Consider the following 18,163-nt stretch of genomic DNA (forward strand, 5'->3'; position numbering starts at 1 on the left):
TCTGCAGACTTGAAAGCTGAATGAAGGAAATAAAGACACAGGAAGATTTTCCATCTATCTTCACTGTTTGAACTCTGACAGGGCTAGAGACACCAAACTGAAGCCAAAGCTCCCCAGGGGTTATTTCTTGGGTCCGCCCTGAAAGGCACTTTGAATTGATAGATCACTACAATTCTGTCACTTGTAGGATTTAGATGATAACTCATTTGTGTGTATATGTTTGCTCGTTTTAACCTGTAAATAACTTTCTTATTTCTTTTTTCCTAGTTAATAAATCTGTAGATAGCCTATTACAGGATTGGCTACAGGCATTATCTTTGGTGTAAGATCTAGGGCACCAACTGATCTCATGTAAGTGACTGGTCTCTTGGGACTGGAAGCAACCTGAATATTGTGGGATTTTTGGTGTTAGTGACCATGTATCACTAAGTCCAATTTGTCTGGATGGCAAGATAGACTAGAGAGTCTAAGGGGACTGTCTGTGATTTCCATGGTGAGACTGTTCTAGTGATCCAGGAGTTCACATTTGTTACTGGCTTGGTGAAATCTAATAATAGTAACTGGGGTGTCTTTTGACAGTTTGCCCTGAGGTAGACACTCATGGTCATGAGCCGTTCCAGACAGCCTGACACCATGTTCCTTCCATGTCCATCCTCCCCAGGCTCCAGGGAGGTCTTTACTGTCCTGTGCAGTAGTCCTGATCTGACAGCCCTGTTGTTGTCCACCAGACTGTGATTCCCCTTCAGTGGGCCTCACTAGAGAGACAAGGTACCTTCAGAGTACAGCTGCGAGGTCTGCTGAGGTACCATCAGCTACACACTTCCATGAGTCATTGTGCTCCTCCCTGCCCCTGCTATGAAGTAAAAATTGTATAGTCTGTCTTCTGTTCTGAGCAGGTGCATCTTGTGAGATTCAAAATTGAAACACAGACTTTTGATCTGACTCTGAGAGTCTAACCCAAAGCACCAAAAGTCAGGCTAATTGAAGTGACTGCCTAAAATGCACCCTAGCTGCATTAGTTTGGCCTTTTCCTGCATTTGTGGGACTTTCTGTAGATTATCTCAATATCTTCACTATAGCAGAGTGTGAGTTGTTGTACCCTGGTCACTGAGGTTGCTGCAGCACAGAGAAGGCTGGCGGCTTAACTGGAATCAACCAACCTGTTACTGGAGGAGGTTACTAACACTTGGAAGCAACTATTGGGTTAATGAGGTAATTGGCTTAGTAATGGGGATGATATATAACTGCAAAGATGAGGTAAACAAAGAGGGAGAATGCGGGGGAGAGAGAAAAATTCTGTGAAAAGCCTCTCTTGCTGTACACCTGTGCTGTAATCCTGCCCCAGTTGGAAATCCAGGATTAAAGATGCACTTGATGAAAAAGAAACAGGCTTAAAAATACACTAGACAGTGCTGCTCCCAGGGTAGCTTGAGAGGTGCCCTGTGACTTGTACAATCAGTTAAATGAAATGTATTCGAGTGAATTTATGCCTGATGCATATTTGCCAACATTTGACATCTATAAAAAGGGACATTTGGGGAGGGAAAATAGGGATATCTTTGAACTCTGTTTTAATACATTGGAATATAAAGTTGAGAAGTAAAATAAAATAAAATCATAAATATTCTCTCTTTTAAAAATAGGGATTTCTTCTTTAATGGCCCAATCTTGCATTCATTATTCATCCAAAACTTCCACCAACTTCACATGGGAGTTAGGGCACATGAACTATGCAAGGCCAGGCTCTTAATATGGACTTATTGTATGTAGAAGAAGTGAATTGAAAAAGAGAACTTACATTGGGTTGCAGTTTGACATTGTGGTGCACGTGTTTCAAAGGAATGTCTATACGAGATTGCTGTTCTTTACAAAGGTCACTGTAAAATACCTTTGTCTGTTAGTTCTTGCTTCAGAAACCCATTCCTGGCCTGTCTGCTGTCCTCCTGAACTTTGTTAATGAAGCAAAGTTCTGTCAGGTTATATCTCGACCTTCAGACTTTATTATATGGAAAATCATAAACTTTATCCAAGGAAGATATAAAAAGGACAGTCATAATACATTCTCTCTGTAGAACTTGCTTCCAAACGCAGCATTTGATCTGCCCTTCTTAGCCAGCATGCCTGCCGATTACAATGGAACGTGGGAAATGGAATCCAATGAAAACTTTGACGGTTACATGGTTGCCTTAGGTAAATGAAAAAATACAATATTGGGACAAGAGCTTTTATTTATCAATCATGCCTATTTAAAAAAAATTAATAGTAAAGCAGTCCTTTGATATGTTTTGGGGATAAGAGTTTCTGGCAGTAATATTAAAAAATCATACACTTGCTATAATATATCTAGATAAAATTGAGTGACTTCCCGAGCAAGTAACAGGATACTCCATAGCAGTGGAGCAAAAACTGTAACTGAACTAACAGGTATAGTAAAAAGTTTACATAATATCGAACCTTCTAACAATTTTTATGGGAGCATATTTCCACAGCAAGAAAATTAAAGTTATTAACAAATAGAATCCTTATTTAGATGTTAAAAGAACATAGAAAGAAAGTTAATTTAGTGCAAGCAGCACAATAAGAGAGCTGGAAATATGAATGGAGACCAAGCTCCTGGTAATGCCAATGTCACTCTATTTTCCCCACATTAGTGTCTTCAATTATTATAATGACAGTGTAAAAGTTTTACAAGGGATAACTATCTTCTGTTAGTTTGAGGACCATTTTATATTTGATCTTTTCAATACAAATGTAATTTCAATGTTTTAGTTTGCATGCAGATAAAACTACCGTAACCCTATAGGACATTATGGATACCTAAGGGGCCTGACTCATGCGAGTTTCATGATATTTAGTATTTTTCTTAAAGTCTTAGCTACTGGATCTTAGAATCTCAGCTTTCATTTTTGGGGGGTGGGGAAAAATAGCCCACATTTTTGCAGAGGACTGCCTGAAAATGTGAAATGAGAGCACCCTAGAGGCTCAGAACCAGAAGGTAGATAAAAAGAGCCCAACATTTATTATTATTTTAAAATCATGATTATAAGCCAATCTCATTATTTGGAGTGGGTGGACTCATGACTTTTGACTACTTGATGCTGGCATGACTACACGAGGGATGGAAAATCCTTTCCACTCAACTCAAAAGTGATCTCTGAACAAATGTACTGTTGGGAATAGCAGCTAAAAGAGCTCTAATATTGTTGTCATTCTTGGTGACTGACAAATTCTCTTCATTATTTAAGTGTCCTTCTTCCTTATAGGCTAGTCTAGGCATGCACTTGAAGAGTATGAGTCTCTCTTCCAACAGGACTGAGAGTTTTACTAAGTCTTTTAATCTGATTGTAATGTCACTCAACACTCTGTTCCCTTCTCCTCTCCTAGACTCTCCCTTGGGTGTCATCTGCTAATATTGTTGTATTGATTCTGTCAGTTGGGTCATAACTGCTCATATCTACTCTTCTTAAAAACTTTTACCAAGAAGGCCAGCAAATTGGTAGTAATATTATTATTATCCATCTTTAGATTGGTACTTCCCCTCTGAAATTTAGACTGAGATATTCATTGAAATTCAATAGGTGCTTGGTGCCATAGGATGGTACTCCCATAGGATGTGTATTATTTCATCTTTAAACATCCTAATCCCAATCCTGCTACAATAAGCAGTGGACTTCCCAATTCTCTGCTTCCTTTTGTATCATAACTAATAGTAGTGCTTTTGTCACATCTCCGCTCCATCCTCAGGACTATTTCAGTTAGTGATGAGAACAGGATACCTGACTGAAACCATCCTAAAATTATCTAACTGGATTTCTCTGGGGTGTTTGACACATTAGACTATAAAATAAGGGTTTTTGAGGGACCCCTGGGTCCCTCAGGTGGAAATAGGACCATAGGAACCCAGCACTGAGAAGTCTACCTGAAGAAGGATTGGCAGAAATTTAAGCCACCCACAATTCCTGATCTGCTGGGTGGCTCAAAAGTGGTTGGTACAGTACAGTGAATGGGCAGGCCCAGACCAGGTGGGGACAGGGACATTTCGCCTGGGAGACAGGCTGATTCATTACGTCTCCTGTACTGCCTCCACTGGAGATGTGCCTACTGAACCTCCTGATGGAGTTTAAAGATAGCCTCCTGCTAAGAAACTTGGTGTGAGGTTGCAGAGTGAGAGCCATGTTTACACCAATTGGCTTTGGATCAGACCCTTTGTTTTGTGGGCTTTTTGGCCATCTTTTATGCACTGCACTTCAGTGCTAGTGAAAAGTGCCTCACCTAATTTGCAACAAAGCAGTATCTAGATGCGTATTTCTGTGTATGGTACTGAGAATTTGTCCCTCATGTATTGTGTTATCAGTGAAAAAGAAATTACATGGAAATAGTGAAAAGAGATTTTTCTGCTCTCTTTCTCCCAATTTTACATTTGGTTGGTATTCTAAGAATTAAGGAGTTCAAGTCCAAAGCACAATGAAGCTGAACTTTTTGAGGTTCATTCATCCTTACAATTGCTACATATGCATTCCTATACCTTAATTAACAAATCATTTTGCCCTTTAAGCCAGAAACTTTAACTTTTTCATAAGCATGTTACAAAATATTTCAATCTAATCTAATAAAACCATATTTCATCTTTATTGCTTGTATTGTTCAAAATGTGTTATGTGTTCAAAAACCTCCCCTGATTTTCTGCAGTAGTACAAGATTAATAGATTAGTCAGAAATAGCATTCCTTTGGAAAATTAGACTTCTTTCCTCCAAGAGACCTAAATTTTGTTACCTGGCTATAAATCAGACCCAGAGATACCTTTAATCCACAGCAACAGGAAAAATATACTTGAGAACCCTTGATTATAAATATTTGAATATGAACATTAATTCCTATGTTAAAGTAACATTTTTTGTTTTGTTTTCCAGCCAGTCCTTTCACTCAATTCAATTACTGCTTTAGCAGTAGCATAATGAATCCACCAAAATAAAATGGGCTTCATTTGTACAAGGTTGTGCCGAGACAAAATGATTAATTTGTATGTGAAAAATCTCAAGGATGGTTAACAAGCCAGACTATTTTTCAGTCTCTGAGAGAAACATGTTAGATTATTTCATTTGCATATAGCACCATAACAAGATTCACTGCCAAATGGTCAGATATTTATTGTACCTGGCAATGCAGCTGGCATTAAGTGTATTGTCTAGGGTAAACTGTGTCATGATGGTAATATATTTGACATATCTTTCAGGTCATTCAGTTGCAAGTAGTTGTTTATATTATGTTAGTTTTCATCATGAACAAAGTACGGAATGGTAAAGGGGATCAGGCACAAAATGCTGACTGGATATTAAAGAGGGCGTTGTCAAATGCAGTACTCTTTGGCTATTTGCCTTTTTGTTTTTTAACTTTCCATCCTTTACCCATATGGAAGCTGCAAAATAATCTTTTTATATCCATTTTTGTCCTTTAAAGTCTGACCAACTTTGATTTTTGTTTCTAACATTCTTTCCTAGGGACAATTAGTGAATATTGCTCTTATTTGTTTACTTATTTATATGCAAGCGTCATTTCTGCAAAGGGTTTCCTAATTAATATGATTCTGATTCAAACTACTTTACAAAAAGGGGGAAAATGGCTTTTACAGATGGCTATTAAATCACACGCAGTATAGTCCCAGTGCCAATATAAATGCAATCAGTTCCACAGATTACACACAGTCCCAAACAATAATCTGTGATTATGATGAAATAAAAGAGACACGCCAAAATTCACTGGATCAGATACATCTACTGCACATCTACTGCACTCATTCTGAGATCCTTCTATAGATATGAGGAAACCTGGTCAAAGAGCAGTATTGGAGCGGTACTGTTTTCTTGAAAATTTTCACCGAAAGCAATGGAAATTTTATTTTTTCCAAAAACATGAATACTGAAAATTTGGAGATTTTCAGTTTTTCTCCCACTTCGTGCCTCCCCATCGCCCTTCATTTTGTCACTGAAAAAAGGAGAGGGTATATAAAGGTGGAAAAATACCCAAAACTGAAAAAAATGGGCTTATCAAAAAATTAGAACACCTTTTGAAAAAACACAAACTTTCCTCAAAAAAAAAAAAAAGGAGTACTTGTGGCACCTTAGAGACTAACAAATTTATTTGAGCATAAGCTTTCGTGAGCTACAGCTCACTTCATTGGATGCATTCGATGGAAAATACAGCCGAATGCATCCGATGAAGTGAGCTGTAGCTCACGAAAGCTTATGCTCAAATAAATTTGTTAGTCTCTAAGGTGCCACAAGTACTCCTTTTCTTTTTTGCGAATACAGACTAACACTGCTAATACTCTGAAACTTTCCTCAATTTTTCATTAAAATAAAAAGACCTTTTTTGTCATTAAAAAAAAGTTTCAAATGAGAAATGTCAGCCAATTCTAGAAGAGAGTTACTGCACCTTGTTTTACCTGTAATTGAGAGGATTATATGTGCAAATGCTTTTCATAGTGTAGTTTTTCATAGTTTTGGTGTAGACATAAAAGTATCTTTTGCATCTTTGTACCAGAAGTTGGAATTTGGCTAGGTATATCATACACTTATGTTTTGTTTGTTGATAGGCATTGATTTTGCCACTCGTAAGATTGCAGGACACTTGAAACAAACGAAGGAAATTATTCAAGATGGAGACAATTTTAAGACAAAAACACTGAGCACTTTCAGAAACTATGAACTGAATTACACTGTGGGAGTGGCATTTGAAGAATACACCAAGGGGCTTGACAACCGAGTTGTGCAGGTATACACTTAGTATTTGATTTCCATGTACACTGCATTTAAAAACAGGGCAAGCAGTTCTATAAATTTCCTGACTAAAAATAATGGAAAGCAATTTACAGGTATTAGAAAATGTGTGTCTCTAAAGTGCAGGTAATTTGCATTTTTCTTTCACATTGCAAATATTTATTTTATAGGCAAATAGGAAGGTTTCCCAGATTTGTGAGGGCAATAATGAATTACATTTTTTCTAGCAAGGAATCTTTCCTGTCTTTCTATGATAAACCTCTTTGTAGTGTTCTATATTTAAAAGTAAAGAGAGGAAGTATATTTTGTCACATATAATTTAGCTGCTGCTGAAGTTGCACTTTAAAACTACCAAGGCTTTTTTCCCCTCCACATTATTTTATCTGAGTCTGTTCCTGTAAGCCCTCTACATGTGGAATTCCCATGGAAGTTAGTGGGAGTTCCGCAAAAAGACCTCTTAAGAGATCATGGCCTGAACCATTTGGTCGTACTCATTTACTGACCACACCTTTGCTTTCCTCTACCAATACCGCCCTCAGTTTTATTCCCCTAACATCCCCTGAAAACATGTAACAGAGACTTTCAACAATGCAAAGGGCCTTTGAAAACCTGCCCCAAACAGCCACTCACCTCTCTTTCTGTTATCCTTTGTTGATCCTATCCATGCCAACTCTTCAGCTGGTAACCAGTTCTACCCTCTTCCTCAGCTCTTGGCTAACTTGCTCCTCTCTGACCTTACACCTACTTCTGCATCATCAACTTATCCCAGTAAACAGCTTTAATCTCTGAACTCAGATCCTGCTGTCAGCCTCTGGAGAGATGGTCGCAAAGCTCAAAGCTTACTGACAGCAAGACCCACTTTGTCTTATTAGTCCTCACAGAGGAAGTAGGCAGCATATAGAGATGAATCCTGTCCTTATCTGCTCTCATGGAATCCCCCAGAGGAGCTGCATTCGTTTAACTGAAGGCATTGTTTGACCCATAGGCCTGCTTTTGTTCTCACTTACCCCAGTTTCACGTGAGGTAGCTCTTCTGGAGTTACTTCTGATTCACAACAGTGTAAGTCAGAGAATAATCAGGCTTATAATGTCCTTTCTAGGCTTCCAAATCCCCTGCTTTAACCTCTATCACTTTTCCCCAGCCCTTTCTACAGTGAGCATGGTGAGGTACTAAACAGCTTCACTGCTTTAAAACAATGCACACAAGTCTCCACTGATCCATCTATAATCTGGTCCATCTATAACCTTCCCCACTCTCCTTCCCCTGTGTCAAAGCCATCAGCAATCTCATCTGTGAACAAAATTGTCTTCACTGAACTCTCTGTAACCTTATTTTTCTCCTCTTATCTCACAACTCTTATCTTGGGACAAGTTGGACTTCCTTGTTGCAACATTATAATTCCACCTGATCTCTTATCTAAATGATTGCTACCTGATATCATTTCCCCTGTATAAATTGTGGTGTATTGGAGAAAACTTTATTGCTCGTCTTAGGCGACATTATCCTTATCTTGATTCTGACTGTACTTCTGTGCTATAATTTAGTCATGTCGTAATCATTTCCTGTTTTGACAAATGATGTTCCATCTTCACAGTCTCCCTAAATCCCTCTCTCAACTTTAGAGAGTCCGGAATGCTGTGGATATGCCATTCTCTCTCTTTCCCTGAATCTAGAGATTGTGGAGAGTCATGTTCACTGGTTTCCTATTAGTCTCCAGTTCTAATTCAGAATTGCCCTTGAGGTTTTCAGAACTCTGCCTCTGGTTTCATTTCCTCTTCTCTCTCCAACTACATGCACCTACAGCCACAACACTTTCCACTTCTCCAGTTTTGGCTTGTCTCTATCCCTTCTGCACTGTGGGAGGTGGAGGGGGCTTAGGTCATTCATTCACCCCTGCCTCTGGTGCCCATTCTACCTGGAACTCATTTATTTTTTTGTATCATCATAGTACCTAGGAGCCCCAGGCATGGACCAGGACCCCATTGTGCTAGGTGATGTACAGAACAACAAGACTGTCTCTGCCCCAAAGAGCCTATGCTCTAAATATAAGACAAGACAATAGATTGTTTCCTTATACACCCCCATCAATGAGACAATATTTGTCAGCATGATAGGGAGTGGTACCAGCAGCCAAGCCATGCCTCCAGTCTTGCCCTTTAATGAAATACTCAGTTTAAATTTCATTGTGAAAACATATGACTGCTCTGGCTTTAAAGCTCTTGGTTACAGTGCCTGAAGGATGCTATAAAATAAACTATAACTGTGTTGTACCAAGTGTCTTTTACATACTTTTTCTCTGTCTGTCTGTTTTATGTACAGACAGAGGTGGTGTTAATGCTGCACTAGTCACTATGATCCATAGCATTCCAGTTATTGCACTTTATAGAATAGCACTGCATATGAAAACTGTATTTTTCTTTTCTCGCTATATGAAAGCATTTAAAAAAAGATTATAAACAACATCAGAAATTCAATTAACTCATTCCCCCTCCTTTGCACACATATGGTCTGTATCGTGGTATCTGAAGAAATAATTAAAGGTGACAACATGAAGCACTTTATACTAAGGGGCATTTGGGCCACTAGTGTCTTCAGACAAGCAGGTCGGATTTTCTGATCACACAGTGCAGTTATGCTACCTCGCTGTTAGTTCTGGTGTGTTTCGATGTTTTCTAAAATCCCTAGTTAATTTATTGGATTTAATCCTTTGATCGCTGCAGACGATCGTGATTTGGGATGGTGATAAATTAGTATGTGTCCAGAAGGGAGAGAAGAAAAACAGAGGCTGGACACACTGGATTGAAGGAGATAGACTGCATTTGGTAAGAGCTGACTTTCATGACTATAGATTGTAACAGAGACTGTGGAATAGTATAGTTACTATAGTTCCAAGGATTTTTCTTATTCATTTTACTCACACAGCTCTGATACCTAAACTCTAAAACCCCCTCTCTACCAGAACCACGGCTGTTTAATTTGTCTCCACCTACTTCCCAATTAAACCACAAACCTACAGTGACTTTTGGTCCAGTCCACCGCACTGCAGCCCTTAACCCTTCCAGTTACATAGCACATCCAATTCCTTCTGCATTTTGAGTAAATACTAAAAATAAACCACAGCATTTAGATGCTGAATAAAACCTGTAAGAAAAATATTTTTCATCATTCCAAAAAATGAGTTCTAGCAAGAACTATGCAGTTATCCAGATCAGAAAAAACTCTCCCAGAATACACAAGGAAACCTAGCAAACAATCTATAGTGTAGGTTTCAGAGTAGCAGCCGTGTTAGTCTGTATTCGCAAAAAGAAAAGGAGTACTTGTGGCACCTTGGAGACTAACAGATTTATTAGAGCATAAGCTTTCGTGAGCTACAGCTCACTTCATCGGATGCCTATAATCTATAGTGTAGTTATCTTGTACTACTGCTCCCCCTCCTGCCCCGCAAAAAAAAAAAAAAATCAAACAGTCGAGTTAGTAAATGGGGATGCAAAGAGAAATGCAGCAAGCCTGAGAGTTGCCATATGGGCCTGTAAAGAAAATAAGCAGTCAATGACATCTGGAAAAAGAAATGAGAGCATACAGAGGAACGCTGGAGTCCCAAGAAGAACAATCGGTAAATTGTGCATGGTAATGCTGGATGCTAGGGGCTCAGAAAGAGACAGTAACAGGCAGAATCACACACCTTTTAGTGAGTAGTTTAATACTAACTTCACCAGATTTGGATCTGTACAGATAGTTAGGAATTATTTTACCTATCAGAATATAAAATTTCTTCACCCTAGAACTGGATTGCTGACTATAATACAAAGCTCAAAGTTATCTATTTGATGGACAGTATACATTAATATTTTCTTTTTAGCATGTCTCCTCTATTTATCACATGAAGAGCCAGATCCTCAGCTGGTGGAAATTGGCATCGCTCCATTGACTGAAGTGAAGCAATGAAAACTTGCACCAGCTGAGGATCTGCCTTGAAGTCTTTTCTTGTTAGAATTAATTTTGTGCAGTTATATAAGTCACATTTTACACTCTGGATGGTTGTGATGGCCATCTAACTATCATTGGAAGGTCAATCAGATTAATAAAAAAATACTATTGTTTTCTTCGATCTAAGCAGAAACCAGTGTCACCCAGCTGACAGACAGATTTCTATTACACTATTACAATATAAATTCAAAATTTGCCAATAATTCCATTAATGAAAGTTCTCATTATTGGCACCAGGATTCAAACTGAGATCTCTGGAAACAGGAGGACCTAGTGGGCTGGTGCATGAGTCTATTGAAACACTATTGGCCTTGTACGCATCCTTTCTGAGACTTCCCTCCACCCTCTTTTTGTAATTCCCTTGTTGCTTCAGTGCTTCTACTAAATTATAGTATATTGTTTTAATAATAGAGTATGCAAAGCCATACCATTACAGAGCCATTTCAATGCATTTTTCATTTTTATACTTTTTAAAACTCAATTCAAGTGTCAAAATCTAATTATCACAACCTGCAGTGCATGTCAGCTGATTAGGCCTCCATAGAACATACTGCTTTTTTTAAATAAGCAAAAATCTTCTTGATGTGGTGGTTCAGCTGGTCTTACAGTGATTTTTCAAGGGGGCTGCTGTAAATGGGAAATATAGCTCAGAATAATATATACTTACCAATTGTTTTAATGCTGTAGGAGCTGGCATGTGAAGACCAGGTGTGCCATCAAGTATTTAAGAAGAAAAAGTAAGCTAACCAGAAAGTCCAACCAGTTCCACACTGTGCTATTATGCTATTTGGGTTTTTTAACAGCTATGTAATGACTGCTTGACACTGCCATGTACGTGCATTTCTGTGCACTGTTAACTAAGACAAACACATCCTTTAATACTAACACTGCAACACTTCTGCATGTTTTAAGGTCTCTTGCCTTTCAATCCAGAGTTAAATAAAAATAATTCTCATTCTTGTAATTATTTCTTTCACTTCTAAAATCCTTGTAATTTTTCCAGAAGTAGGACAGTAAGTCCTCTAAGAACAATCCAGTAACTAAACAGTCACAGTTATCTCAACAACAGAACATCTCTCTGTGGTGCTGTAATACCATAATATGTTTGGATGAGTGAGTGCAAATCTGACATTCATTGCACTGCTTCTATTTAATTTAGTTCTGGGTCACTAAATCCATAGTTTCAGGCAACAGGATGGCTCAACAGATTTGTAATAGGATACACAGCCTTTCACATCTAGGTCACTAATTTGAATTCAGCCCAGGTCCATAGCTACTGAAAATTCTTACCAGCTGACAACTGTTTGATGTGAAAAGTGTTGGTGTTTTTTTAGTCCAATCCTAATAGACAGATGCCCACAACCCCAAACCAACCATCATAATTGGCTATCTATTTAGTAATCTCAGTGGAGAGAACAGAGACTGAACTAATCTCTCAACTCAAGAACTGGTCCCTATGGTTAAGCTTGAAGCACATTGACAGGGGCTGCATGTGGAAGCCTGCACAACAATTATGCATGCTGCACCTATTCTGTGTATAAACAGTCTCCTGTGCTCTCAGTCTTGTACCTTGTATCTTTTATGGTTTGTTGTTAGTCTGTAGTTTCCAGCTCTCTCTTTAGGTATCTACAGTTTAATTACCTGTCTGTTTAGGGTTTTCCAAAGGACTTTGTGCTGTTTGCTGGGGACAAGTTTAAATCAACCATGGATGATAAAGGACCATGTTTTCAGTAGATGGAGCCTGAAATCATGGTGCCAAATGTGTACCATATATGTATCAGTATTAACATGTACAAATCTGATACATATTTGGACACCCAGATACTTATAAGAGCTAGGCAAATATATGTGCATGAACTTTTATTATTATTTATTTTATTATTAACTGAGCTGAGCCTCCACTGGTTGAAATTGATGCTGTTATGGCATTCTTTGTGTGATTTTTTATTAAAGACTGATGTTTTCTGGTCTAACATAGCGGTAACGCATCTATTTGTTGAGTTTTATCCAAAAAGATGAGGCAGTTCCTTACTATTTGTTAAATCCACCTCTGGAACTTCCACCAGAAACAGGAGGGCATTGTTCAGCTGAATTCTTATTATGTTACGTTCCAGAGTTCTCTTGGCACTAGGTGGGTTTATGGGATGGAAGTGGGTGGCATGTAAATCACTGATACAGATGGGAACTTTAAACTTCTGAGACAGGACAGATCAGAAAGAAGACAGGATCAGCTATTTGGATAATATCACTTTCCTACACACATTCTGGAGTAAATAATTTCAAGCTTTTGCAATTGGAAAGGAAGATGTGCCTCAAAGTGATCCATGCTGAAAAACCATCCCCTTCTTTCTGCTATTTCTGGGCCCCCCGTGCACTTTATGATATGCAAGAACTTTTAATGAGCTTTAGAATGTATGCTCTGCAGTGGAGATAGATGTGGGGTGATCCATTGCGTGGTGATACACTTATTTGAAGAAATACAGACTAATTTATACAATACACATTAGGGTAGGTTGGTCTCCAAGCTGTGTAAAACCCCCATTTCCCACTCAGCAGGTGAACTATTTGCATTAAAGAAAAGGATCTCACGTATAAATATAAAACTCATTCAGAATTTCTCAGCCACCTGGTAATGTGGTACTGTCTCAACTGTTTTGAAAAACTGTCCTTCCCACAGAATGAATATCATTTAAGTATTGTTCAGAAGGAGGACCAGCTACAAGCCACCAACTGGCCCAGGAAACCAGCAAGGTTGGCTAAAACACTGTAGTTAACTCATTGCTTAGGAGTTAGAGCACAGGTCTGCGCATCAGCAACATTACCTGCCACTGGAAATAACACCTGTGTGTGAGGGAAGTGTTTAGGGTGGGATTTTCAAAAGTGCTCAGCCTTTGCCTAACTTTCATAGTAATCATAGAATATCAGGGTTGGAAGGGACCTCAGGAGATCATCTAGTCTAACCCCCTGCTCAAAACAGGACCAAACCCCAATTTTTGCCCCAGATCCCTAAACGGCCCCCTCAAGGATTGAGCTCACAACTGTGGGTTTAGCAGGCCAATGCTCAAACCACTGAGCTATCCCTCTCTACTTTGAGACTGTTAAAGTCAATGGGCATTTTACTATTGATTTTAATGAGAGCAGTGTTAGATAATGCTGAGGGCTGTAGAAAATCCCACCTTTAGGGTACATCTACGCTCCAAAAAAAATACTATTAATAATGGGGGCAGCAAGTCTCAAGTCCAGGTCAACTGACTCAGGCTCATGGGGTTATGGGGCTAAAAATAGCAATGTGGACATTCCCACTCTGACTGGAGCCTTAGGCTCTACCACCTTTCCCTCCTTTTCAGGTTTCAGACCCTGGGCACCAGCCCAAGCAGAAACATCTGTATTGCTATCTTTAGCCCCATAGCATCAGCCCTGTGAGTCCAATTAGTTGACCCAGGCTCTGAGACTTGCTGCTGTAAGTTTTGGGCTTGGTTGGAGTCAGTTTGTTTGTTGGTTTTTTGTTTCTTTGTTTGTTTTTGCAGTGTAGACATACCCTTAATGCACAATGGCTGCTTCCCAGGTTTCCTCCCCCAGATCCATGGTGATCCAGCCACCTGGTATTTGCACAGTGTGGCTTCTATGATCATACTGCAGAGCAACCATTATCTCTGACTTTCCTGCTTGTGAAGCATTTCTGCCCCACCGTAATTTCATAAACCCCTAGCACCACACTGGAAAAGGGCCCCAGGGCTGTTAAACAAGCATTTACTTGATGAAGGCTTGATGAAGACAAATAAAGAGGTACTGACAAAGTCATTTAATTACAACATTTGTCTGTGCTCTTTCTAACTGGTGACCATATAGTTAGCCTTGGTGGAGGGTGATTAATAGAAGCAACAGATGCCTTCAGATTTTTAATGCAGATTTTCCCCCCACTAGAACAGGCTCTTTTCAGTTTTAATTTGTGATTGATTCCAAGGGCAGGGGTTGCAGATGTTTTAATTTTGGCTTGCTGATTACACTTGTTATGCAGATGGTGAAGATTAGCTGGAATCATTTTGTGAAAATGAGATTTAAAAATAATAACAAGCCAAGCTTTTTGAGAGCCACAAAGATTTTGTCAATTATTCTCTGAGTTTCAGACTTTCGCTAATTATAACTTGTGCTGCAGTGATTCAGTCATCACTAAGTAAGGGACAGAGGGCAACAAATGAGAGTGCATATTGCAGAGCTAGCAGGCTATGAACCTATGGCCTCATTAGCAAGAAAGCCCTCTGCAACAGGATGTAGGGCCCTGTCTCAGCATACATACACCAAGACGTAAACTCCTTGCTACACTCTACAGCTGCTTACACCCAAACAGCAGAACAAGTTGGAGAAAAGGAGCTGGGCTTTGAGCCAGGGCCTGAGTCTCCTCTGCCTTGAATGCTTGTGCTATTTACACCTGTGCAAAGTAAGTGTCAATCTCTACCAGATCAGAGTGGCAGGGCTTGATACTCCTCTAATTTATGCTGTCAGGAATAACTGCACTGAAATGTCATGGGTGTAAAACTAGTGTAAGTGAGAGGAGAATCAGGCCCATGCTTAATTGCTACTTATTGCACAGGGGTACGTGTTTACAGAAGGTGCAAGTCAGAGGCAAATCAGACCCTGAGGCCTGAGTCAGGAGCTAAGGCCTTGTCTACATTATAAAGATGTACCATTTAACAATACTGTACAAATACCCTAGTGTGGATACAGTTATACTGGAATAACAGTACTTTCTACCAAGATAGCTACAGACAGAGGAATATGCTACCATAAGGTCCCTTCATATCAGTATAATTGCATCCACACTAGGGATGGTTTAAAAAAATATCATACCCCTAACAGACCAACTGCTAACAAGCAAGTGTAGACCTGGCCTCAGGCCAACCTTTTCTAAAACCTGTGTGGCTACAAATAGCCCCTCAGGCCACTCTCTTGTGACTCAGGTGGGAGCTATTAAAGCTGGTGGATGACATGTTTTCTGTTTACCCCAGACCCTTACAGAGCATGCCTGTACCTTGACAGGATTTAAATTAGTGAGCCCTATACAACAGGTACATGCAGTGATATCCAGGAGGGGGCTCTGGAATGCTGCTTGTGGAAATTCTGCCACCAAATGCAAGGGAGAGAATTGGGTTGTTTGTATCTGCCTCTGATGGAGTCAATCTAGCTGGATGCTGCTAAATCACCTTTGCTAGGGATTACTTCAGTGGGGCTCCTGAGGACAATGTAAAGCTTTTAAAGCCTTTCCCCAAGCACAGGCATTGCTGAGAGACTCACCCTTCCCTAAGAAGCAGTACTTCCAATAAGTCATCTCACTGGACTCACGTCACCTGAGAACACAATGACCTAAAAGCCTTTACTGGCATTTAACTATGTAATAATAGTGCTTATGAATTATCTGCAGATCTTCTGACACCAGTGAGATTTTGGAACATATAGCAGAAGCCTATGACCCATAGGTTCCTAAAAATTACTGCAAAAGTCTGGCCTAACAAACCTGAGGTGAGCGCTGTACTATTTGAAGTACTGGTGACAGGTGGGTCTGGGCCCACCCAAAATGAAAGTGCCCCTCTCAGTTAATTGTGAGGAACTATTGATCCCAGGCAACAATTTATTATGAGGGACAACAAATTAAAAAAGCCCAGGAGCAGGTGTGAGGGTCAAAGGTTGAAAATCAGGGATCTGGAGGAGGAGACCTCACAAAAAACATCCAACTGGCCCCAAAGGTTTCCAGGGAATCAGTGGACCTTGATCAGAGGAACTTTGCCTGAGGACATGATTGTACAAGGAATTGGAAATAGGCTTCGCAGTTGTAGGGCACCCACCCATCCATCCATCTGCCTCCCCAAGATGATGGATGGCTCTCTTAGCCAGCACCAGGATGAGGTGAATGAGGAGGTCCTGTGACTTTGTGGGCGCACAGATGGGAGGTGTAAGGAAAAGTGCAGCCAGAAACTCGGGAAGAGGTTCTGGAGGAGCCAGAAAAGGGGCTGCAACCTTATTCACACTGCATAGATATGCAAATAAAAGGGACATGTGCCAGGGGATTTGTGAACTGCCCAGGTATACCCCTGTGCTTATGGCTCCATGGAGAAGCCACCAGCCAATTTCCTGGGCAGGCTGTGGAACCTGCTAGGAGTACAGACTGATGCACTGGGGTTCCTCACCCCGCTCAGCTGGCAACAGCTTCTGCCACATGGTGTTGGGGTGGGACATGAGGAAGTGAATGGTGTGAAACACGAGCATATACAGATGTTCTCTCTGGGTGAGGTTCACAGGCAGACCATCTGGATGTCATGCAGCCAGCTCAGGTGGCATGTCAGGGGTGCCCAGAGAGGCTTGCAGGACCCACGCTCAAAGACAAGTTCCTGAGGTGAGAGGTGGGTAGGGAGCACTCGCCCACAGGACCCGCTCGAGGAAAAGCAAGAGAAGCAGGAAGCACAGCTGCCCTCATCTCCTAGAGCACATGACAGGGGGCATGCAGGGTGGGCAGTCTCATGCGCTGGTCAGACTCCTTGGGGTCCACCCAGTCCTGCTGATCATAAGGTGGCACCAGCCAGGACCATCCTCTGGCACATCCAGGGGGACTGCACCACCTGCACCTAGAGATGGGGTTGCATAGCAGGGGTTCTGCAAGGAGGTCTCACCCACAGCAGCCACCATGGACCAGGGCATGTAAACTAGCTTCCAAGTCCTGAGGAGGTCCTGGTAAAGACTGGCAGCCCAGAGAGATCTCAGGGGAGACCTCTGACTGCACCCAAGCAGAGCCAAGAAGCAGCAATAACAGTCAACCCCTTTCATATGCAGCCCTTTGCTGCAGTGGTTTTGCTGCTGGGGAAAGGGCCCAAACTAGCAGATTTCAACATCAACACTCTGAGTAGTATATGGGCAGTCCATGCCTTCCAGGGCTATTGGGTCTGGCAGTTTGCACACTTAGGCAGTCATAACTGCATCAGTTACACGAGTCATGTCTTCAAGATTTTCTTTGCAAGTATGATGACTGGCAACATTTTTTTAATGGAAGCTTAAATGCTAATGTCTTCATGTGACTCCTGGAGTGGGGGACATAGGCACAGGCCTGTAGTGCCTATACCCTTATCCAACCCTACCTACTCTGCCACTAGACTACCAACACTACACCTAAGATTTTCTGCCTTTCCCCCCCATGTGTTGCTTAAAAAAAATTCCCTTCCATATTATCACATTGTGTGGGGTGACTGACCCTGCACATGAAGTAGATTCAATGCCACTGTGTCAGAACTGGTGCTCTCATTTGCTCAAATAATTGGGCAGGGCAGCACCTGGAGGCTATCAAGGACCAAGGAATGCATGACCTAGCGAATTAGAGCTGTCTAGAAAAAGGTTGGTAGGAGAGGAGAACAAC

At 40.6% G+C, this 18,163-nt stretch overlaps 1 protein-coding gene across 1 annotated transcript; it reads left to right on the plus strand.

Annotated features, from left to right (window-relative positions):
* Positions 1-2,117: 2,117 nt before the first annotated feature.
* RBP2 (retinol binding protein 2) lies at positions 2,118-11,505 on the plus strand. The gene is made up of 4 exons (XM_038416801.1): positions 2,118-2,190; positions 6,594-6,772; positions 9,498-9,599; positions 11,452-11,505. The coding sequence occupies exons 1-4, from the start codon at positions 2,118-2,120 to the stop codon at positions 11,503-11,505; spliced, it is 408 nt and encodes a 135-aa protein (XP_038272729.1).
* Positions 11,506-18,163: the final 6,658 nt, after the last annotated feature.

The sequence above is a fragment of the Dermochelys coriacea genome, chromosome 9, assembly GCF_009764565.3.
Source record: "Dermochelys coriacea isolate rDerCor1 chromosome 9, rDerCor1.pri.v4, whole genome shotgun sequence".
NCBI classification, from domain to species: Eukaryota; Metazoa; Chordata; order Testudines; family Dermochelyidae; genus Dermochelys; species Dermochelys coriacea.

Bases quoted from the DNA above. Each gene is read 5' to 3' on its own strand.
- RBP2 (XM_038416801.1), top strand. From the start codon at position 2,118: ATGCCTGCCGATTACAATGGAACGTGGGAAATGGAATCCAATGAAAAC. The intron at 2,191-6,593 runs GTAAATGAAAAA...GTTTGTTGATAG, and splicing joins CGGTTACATGGTTGCCTTAG to GCATTGATTTTGCCACTCGT. The intron at 9,600-11,451 runs GTAAGAGCTGAC...TTAATGCTGTAG, and splicing joins AAGGAGATAGACTGCATTTG to GAGCTGGCATGTGAAGACCA.